An 8903-nucleotide genomic window follows, 5' to 3' on the forward strand; every position below is an offset into this window, starting at 1 on the left:
GTTTTATTGTGAAAAAAAAAAGGTATTTAAAAATATTTAGAAGGAAATGAGGTCAGTCTCATAGTTACAGAGTGAAAAGACTATCTCACAGAAAAGGAATGCCTGAGAAAGTGATTGAAATTTAAGTGGAAATATATATATATATATATATATATATGTATATATTTGATATTTGGACATATATCTACATATGTATATATGTATTTTACAATATTTCTCAAATATCCTCAGTATTTTGCTGGCAATAGAAATATAAGCAATGAAATAGAACTCTAGAGAGATTATGTGGATATTCATAGACTTTTGCAGGGCCCTGATTCCTATTTACTTGTTCTTGAGTATGTCTTTAATTTATGGCAACATTTTAATTTTTTTTATTTGCTTGAGAAAAATACAATCTTCTTTGCCCTGTCCATGAAGGCTCGCTTGACTTGCTGGTTTCTTAGGCTGTAAATAAAGGGGTTCAGCATGGGGGCTACTGAGGTGTTTAGCACAGCAACACCCTTGCTCAGAGACACTCTGTCTTTTGCTGCTGGATTAATGTACATGAAAATGCAGCTGCCATAGGAGATGGAGATGACAATCATGTGGGATGAGCAGGTAGAAAAGGCCTTTGTCCTCTGACTAGCGGAAGGAATCCTCAAAATTGTTCTAATGATATATATGTAGGACAGAATTATTAATGCCAAAGTGAACAGTAGAGTAAACACAGCACAGGAAAAACCCACTGTCTCTAGGAATTTTGTGTCTGAACAAGAAAGGTGTAGTAAGGGAAAATAATCACAGGTAAAATGGTCTATAACGTTGGACTTACAGTAATCAAGCTGTATGAACAGCATGAGTGATGGGAATATGATTAAGAATGAAGCCAACCAAGAGGCAAATACAAGGAGTATGCAGACTCTGGGATTCATGATGGTCATGTAATGCAGAGGCTTGCAGATGGCAATGTAACGGTCATAGGACATGGCAGCCAGAACGTAAAATTCAGTGACTCCCAACAGAATGAAAAAAAACAACTGAGCCATACAGTCATTAAAAGAAATGGTTTTATCTCCTGTAATCAGGGTGCCCAGGAACTTGGGTATGCTGACAGTTGTGAATGAAACCTCTAGCAAGGAGAAATTTCTGAGGAAGAAATACATGGGAGTCTGGAGGTGGGAATCCAGCAGGGTAAGGGTGATAATGGTCAGGTTCCCAGTGATGCTGAGCATGTAGGTGATGAGCAGAAAGACAAAGATCACCCCCCGAAGCTGTGGATCATCTGACAATCCCAGGAGGATGAACTCTGTTATTTCTGTGTGGTTTTTCATTTCTTTTCTTCTTTTGTATAGACTAGAGGAGAAAACACATACAGAAGGATTAGAGAAAGGGGATTACATATAGGAAGCTGCTGGGGTTGGTCTGTGGAAGTAAACTAATTTAATTTAGTTTAATTTAAATTAATTTAATGTAAGAGAACTTTAAGAAAACTTAATAAAAGTAGGTGACATGTTGAAAGTAAATTTTTACCCTGTGCCACACTCTGTGTTTTACATAGAATGTTTCTTCATGAAACCTTCATTTCACTGATTGGGAACTGATTCTAAAAAGATTTTTAAAACTCTTATCTGCAATGCATGCCCTACATGAGAAGAACAGGAATTTTAACCCAGGTTTTTCTGAATATTTGATAACTGGAATAGAAATGCTTCCTGTTGACTCTTCAGAGTAATTCCCTGATGGATTCCCTTCCCATTGAGAAAATCTTTGTCCTCTTCCAACCACAAATTGTCTCATTTCCTCATTTCTGTCACATGAATTAGGTGTATTATTACTAAGTATTATTAGTATTAGTATTAGCATTATTACTTAGAAGTATAACATAGAAAAGACAGTATGTTTATAGGGAGGTCACTCAACTGGGGATGTGACCAAAATTTGAAAGTCAATGAAGTTCAATTTTTAACATTGTGACAAAATTCCAAAGTTTTTACTCTGGCTCACATTCTTCTTTTCCAACCTCCTGTGCCTTATCTGAAGCCACAGTTAATGAATTCTTTGACATGATGTCCTCGGACTATAGAAAGCGCAGAGTTGACAGAAGGCACGGTAGAAATTTAGCAGGTCGATTTACACATTCATGGGCTAAAGAAGCAATGTATTTATATCTAAAATTATTTTATAGAACATTTTTTCCTTCAGAGTTTCTTCTATCTAAATGTTGTTGGTATTATTCTTTATATATGAATTCTGCTTTCTATCCCATATTATAATTTTATATCTTTCCTTTTATCTACATATTTATAGAAGCTTTATTATGTCAACACCTTGGAGTACAGGATAAGACAGCCCATGAAATCCCTTTATATTCTTTTCCTGAATAATAATAACTTAAATAATACAATGCATTTTAAAGTGAAGTTAAATTTTTCTCAGTAAATCAAACCAGTCCATTATCATATCCCTCAATCTGTGTATTCTCACTAAATAGTACAGTGTTCAATTCAGAGTCATGAAGGAAGTTTTGCAATAGGATATTTAGTTTAAGATGTAGACTTATTGATTACTGGTATATAATACATCATAATACTGTGAAGTTTCTTGATCTCTTTTTCCCCTACATGTTTGAGTTCTCTTTTCACTCACTTCACACTGTTTAGCAAAGAAGTGTTGCTGTTGATTAACGCAAATTCCAACGAAGATGGATAGTGCCAATGCTATGGCGAAAGCATGTGAAAGTCACAGGAAATGAACATTTCTTTTGGTATTTCTCAGGACTAGAGGAAGCAGGCTGAAGGGCTTTTAAACAGACAATACAGTGACATATTTTGTAAACAAACTTATGGCAGTTCAAATGTATGATCAATATTTCAATCATAGCAGTCATTGTTCTCAATGAATAATCCTCAATAATTAACACTGTGTGTACACTCTTTGATCTGTAAGTTATTTCTGTGATGTTTTTGGTAGAGTCATGAAAAATATATCCAAGACTCTAAAAGATTATTTCAAGCTTTCCTTCCTAACTACTTAACCATGTTTCTTTTACCCAGTCATATGTAACTTATGTTCACAAGATTTGTAGTCCCATTTGCTCCTTTCTTTTCTTTTTTTTAAATTTTTTTTAAAGATTTCATTTATTTATTTGACAGAAAAGTAGGCAGAGAGGCAGGCAGAGACAGAGAGAGAAGGAAGCAGGCTCCCACTGAGCTCAATCCCAGGACCCTGGCATCATGACCTGAGCTGAAGGCAGAGGCTTTAACCCACTGAGCCACCCAGGGGCCCCTGCTCCTTTCTTTTCAATGAATTCTACTCTGTCATGGATATCTATCTAATTGTTGAATCAAGTGTGTCATTCATTGAAAGTGAAAATTAACATATTGTATAAACAAGCTACTTGCTATTTTCACCCACAAATTAACACACAATTTTCTAATTCTCTTTCTCTCTCACGTGACACTCCTTTTCTTGGTGTTAGATTTAGATGTGAGGCTAATTTGTTAAATAAGAGAACAAAATATTGGTTTAATGTGGTATCTTGAGTAATAATTTGGTTTTATAACAACCACTAACTTTTTTTTTTCTGGAATGATTCACTCCATTCCTGACCATGTTTGCTTACAGCTAATGTTATGCAAGAACTTTATGGTGAATATAAAAAATCTCATGAAGGACCAATTTAGTTTCTTTTTCTTCAGATTATTACTTTAGTAAATGTCTCAGAATATTCCTCAAATTGGATCAGAATCTTTTTTCCCTCAGTACCCTGAAAAAAATTACCTGTTTTTTTTCCTAATAGAAAGGGAGAATTTGGATCCCAAATCAGATGAAAGTATCAACCAGTATGAATAGGAATAATGAAGGGAAAGCAGTAATCATAAATTACTCTCAAAATCTGTAGGTTTTCATAAAGATATTCTACATATATCCTGATTATCTCAATTTGTTAACTAGGTATCTATATTTGGGTATAATTTTTAATGTAAAGAAGGAAAGGAATTCTTCAAAAACATAAAGCATCAGACCTTAATATTTAGTTATAAGGAATGATACTATTGGGGCACTTGTGGTCTTTGCCTTCAAAGAGAAATGGATTAAAAATGCAACTCATAGTATTGTGACTTTGGACAAGTTACTTAATCTCTCTGAATTTTACTTTTTCCTTCATTTAAAAAATAGGAATAGGGACGCCTGGGTGGCTCAGTTGGTTAAGCAGCTGCCTTCAGCAGAGGTCATGATCCCAGCGTCCTGGGATCGAGTCCCACATCAGGCTCCTTGCTCGGCAGGGAGCCTGCTTCTCCCTCTGTCTCTACCTGCCATTCTGTCTGCCTGTGCTTGCTCTCTCCCCCTCTCTCTCTCTGATAAATAAATAAAATCTTTAAAAAAAAATAGGAATAATAATTCATGGAATAGTCATAAGTACAAATTTAAGAATAAGTAAAATTAAATCATATAAAATCTGTATAAAATGTACTCCCAAACAGTGGTTAATATTATCTTTATTCTCCCCAAAATAAAGTCAATGAACATATTTGAGGAATATAGTCCCATGTTAAACACCAAAACCATTTTTGAGACAGTGAAAGACTGCAGGCACTTATCTCATTTACTCAGTGTGAGTTATCTATGTTAATTTGAAGACACTGACAATGAAAGAGATTAAGTATAATAAGCAAGATCAGACATCAGATGTTAGCTGATAGTAGAATTGGAATTCCTAAGTCTTTCTGCTTGAAACCAGCACATTTACTACTTATTAAACATGTATTCAATGAGGAAGATCAAATTGAGAGACAATAATTGTATGAAAAGTAATAGAGGAATAAAATATTATGACAAACAGGAAATGTAACATACTCATTTTTCATAATCCTTAATAAATACAGCTGACATAAGAAACCCAAATTATTCTATGTATTCCAAAATAAAGTTAAGGTAAACATTAATGAATCAGTGCTAAGAAAAAGAAATTTTCTGTTGACTACAACTTTACAATCTTACCTCTATTTGTCACACAAATGACATCATCAGCTGGTTGAAATGGTTAAAAAAAATAAGCAAAATAACAACTATTTCAGTTTTAGGTTAAGAGATTCAGTATTTTAAAAACCAGTATTTCTCAATACATTGGAGCTACTTTATTTCTGTAACTAATATTCTTTTACACACTTTTCCCTATAGCTATGGGAGCAAAATTAGTGAAGAGAAGTTAGATTTGGAGTTACTTTGGACCTTTTGGAAGAAGATTTCATGTGGATTTTCTCTTGCCTAATGCACATGTTTTATTTAACATATATACACATGTCTCAGAGCAGATACTCCAGTGAATCAAATGTGCCAACAAGGGCCTAGAGGAAAATACACTAAGGATTGTACAAATGTTATCAACAGTTGCACCAATATTGGAACCAGACACTTTTGGGATAATGCCAAAAGAGATAGAAAGTGCATAAGAAATCAGCTAGAAGCACATGGAATATTTTGCATATAATCTAAGTGAGAAAATAACTAAATGTGCACAGCTTTTTGGGGAACATTTACTGAATTTCCTGAATCAGGATTTCTCTCAAGAATAGAATCTCCCATTTCTTCTTTTGCTGAGTAAAATACTGGGACAACTTAATCTTATATGAAAACATTACATTTTTATCATACTAAAACATCTCCATAAAAGTGGCACTCCAAGCTAGTAGGTATCAAATAAAATATACAAAAACGCTGAATATAGAATGATAACAAGAATGCAGGGAATGATCCCAGTCTTTTGGTACTGGTTGAGACCTGATTTGTGACCCAAGATGTGATCTATTCTGGAGAATGTTCACTAGAGAAGAATGCATATTCTGTTGTTTTGGGATGGAATGTTCTGAATATATCTACAATGTCCATCCAGTGCGTCATTTAAGGCCTTTATTTCCTTGTTGATATTTTGCTTGGATGATCTGTCCATTTCAGTGAGGGGGGTTTTAAGTGCCCTTCTATTATTGTATTATTATTGTTGTGTTTCTTTGGTTTTGTTATTAATTGGTTTATTTAGTTGGCTGTTCCCATGTTAGGGGCATAGATATTTAAAATTGTTAGATCCTTTTGTTGGACAGACCCTTTGAGTATGATATAGTGTCCTTCCTCAACTCTTATTGTTGTTTTTAGCTTAAAATCTAATTTATCTGATAAACGGATTGCCACCTCAGCTTTCTTTTGATGTCCTTTAGCATGGTAAATTGTTTTCCACCACCTCACTTAAAATCTGGAGGTGTCTTTGGGTATAAAATGAATTTCTTGTTGGCAGCACACTGATGGGTTTTGTGTTTTTATCCATTCTAATTCCCTGTGTCTTTTGGTTGGGGTATTTAGGTCATTTACATTCAGGTTAACGATTGAAAGAAATGAATTTAGACATGCTATGCCATTGTATTGCCTATAAGGTGAGTGTTACTGTATAATGTCTCTGTTCCTTTCTGGTCTACTACTTTTAGGCTCTCTTTTTGCTTAGAGGACCCTTTCACTATTTCCTGTGGACTGGTTTGGTGTTAGCAAATAAATAGAACAAATTGTGATGTATATGTAAGACAAAATCACCAAAGCCAAAGTAAATAGCAAAGTACCCCAACCAAGCAAAAGTCAGTTACTACAAAGAGTCACGTATCTGAATGAGACCATTGCAAAAAGGAAAGATAGTCACATGCAAAGTGTTCAACGACATTGAAAACACAGTAATCCAGCTGAGTAAACCAGTATAAGTGGTGGGAAAATGATCAGAAACCTGCCCAGCAATGCACATAGCATAAACAGGTTACAGAGTTTCCTGTTCTTGATGGTTGTATAATGAAGGGGCTTGCAAATGGCAATAATAGTGATCAAAGGTCATGGCAATTAGAATTTGAAATTCAGTTGCCCCTATGAAAATAAAGAATAGTTGGGCAACATAACTGTTATTGGAAATGATATTATCCCTGGTGATAATTAACCCCAGAAATTGAGGAATACATGTAATTGAAAATGAAATTTCTAAGAAAGACAAGTTCTAGCTAAGAAATACAGAGGCCTCTGTAGAGGAGAGCTCACCCAAGTTAGGGTGATGACTGTCAGGTTTCCATTGACATTTTACATGTTTGGGATAAATAGGCAGAGTAAAATAAGAATCAGAAATCAAGATCATCACACACAAAACAGACAATCATATCAAATAATGGGCAGAAGATATGGACAGACACTTCTCCAATAAAGACATACAAATGGCTATCAGACACATGAAAAAATGTTCATCATCACTAGCCCTCAGGGAGATTCAAATTAAAACCACATTGAGATATCACCTTACACCAGTTAGAATGGCCAAAATTAGCAAGACAGGAAACAACATGTGTTGGAGAGGATGTGGAGAAAGGGGGACCCTCTTTCACTGTTGGTGGGAATGCAAGTTGGTGCAGCCTCTTTGGAGAACAGTGTGGAGATTCCTCAAGAAATTAAAAATAAAGCTTCCCTATGACCCTGCCATTGCACTCCTGTGTATTTACCTCAAAGATACAGAGGTAGTGAAAAGAAGGGCCGTCTGTACCCCAATGTTTATAGTAACAATGGCCACAGTCACCAAACTGTGGAAAGAACCAAGATGCCCTGCAACGGACAAATGGATAAGGAAGATGTGGTCCATATATACTATGGAGTATTATGCCTCCATCAGAAAGGACGAATACCCAACTTTTGTAGCAACATGGACGGGACTGGAAGAGATGATGCTGAGTGAAATAAGTCAAGCAGAGAGAGTCAATTATCATATGGTTTCACTTATTTGTGGAGCATAACAAAAACCATGGAGGACATGGGGAGTTAGAGAGAAAGGGGTTGGGGTAAATTGGAGGGGGAGGTGAATCATGAGAGACTATGGACTCTGAAAAACAATCTGAGGGGTTTGAAGTGGTGGGGGGTTGGGAGGTCGGGGTACCAGGTGGTGGGTATTATAGAGGGCACAGATTGCATGGAGCACTGGTTGGTGAAAAAATATTTCCTGTAGAGCTGGTTTGGTATTTGCAAATTCTTTCAGTTGATGTTTGTCCTGGAAGCTTTTAATCTCTCCTTCTATTTTCAATGATAGCCTAGCTGGATATAGTATTCTGGGCTGCATGTTTTTCTCGTTTAGTGCTCTAAAAATATCATGCCAGCTCTTTCTGGCCTGCCAGGTCTCTGTGGATAAGTCAGCTGCCAATCTAATATTTTTACCATTGTATGTTACAGACTTCTTTTCCCGGGCTGCTTTCAGGATTTTCTCTTTGTCACTGAGACTTGTAAATTTTACTATTAGGTGACGGGGTGTGGGCCTATTCTTATTGATTTTGAGGGGCATTCTCTGAACCTCCTGAATTTTGATGCTCATTCCCTTTGCCATATTGGGGAAATTCTCCCCAATAATTCTCTCCAGTATACCTTCTGCTCCCCTCTCTCTTTCTTCTTCTTCTGGAATCCCAATTATTCTAATGTTGTTTCGTCTTATGGTGTCACTTAATTCTCGAATTCTCCCCTCGTGGTCCAGTAGCTGTTTGTCCCTCTTTTGCTCAGCTTCTTTATTCTCTGTCATTTGGTCTTCTATATCACTAATTCTTTCTTCTGCCTCATTTATCCTAGCAGTGAGAGCCTCCATTTTTGATTGCACCTCATTAATAGCTTTTTTGATTTCAACTTGGTTAGATTTTAGTTCTTTTATTTCTCCAGAAAGGGCTTTTATATCTCTCGAGAGGGTTTCTCTAATATCTTCCATGCCTTTTTCGAGCCCGGCTAGAACCTTGAGAATTGTCATTCTGAACTCTAGATCTGACATATTACCGATGTCTGTATTGATTAGGTCCCTAGCCTTCGGTACTGCCTCTTGTTCTTTTTTTTGCGTTGAATTTTTAGGTCTCGTCATTTTGGCCAGATAAGAGTAA

General features: G+C 35.9%; 1 protein-coding gene across 1 annotated transcript; it reads right to left on the reverse strand.

Annotated features, from left to right (window-relative positions):
• Positions 1–374: 374 nt before the first annotated feature.
• On the reverse strand, positions 375–5256 carry LOC309869873 (olfactory receptor 6C1-like; the record flags this gene model as incomplete). The annotated part of the gene is made up of 2 exons (XM_082741648.1): positions 4984–5256; positions 375–1335 (listed from the first exon to the last, which is right to left on the reverse strand). The coding sequence occupies exon 2, from the start codon at positions 1311–1313 to the stop codon at positions 375–377; it is 939 nt and encodes a 312-aa protein (XP_082597774.1). The 5' UTR covers positions 1314–1335; positions 4984–5256.
• Positions 5257–8903: the final 3647 nt, after the last annotated feature.

The sequence above is a fragment of the Mustela nivalis genome (genome assembly GCF_964662115.1).
Source record: "Mustela nivalis genome assembly, chromosome: 7".
Taxonomy (NCBI): Eukaryota; Metazoa; Chordata; class Mammalia; order Carnivora; family Mustelidae; genus Mustela; species Mustela nivalis.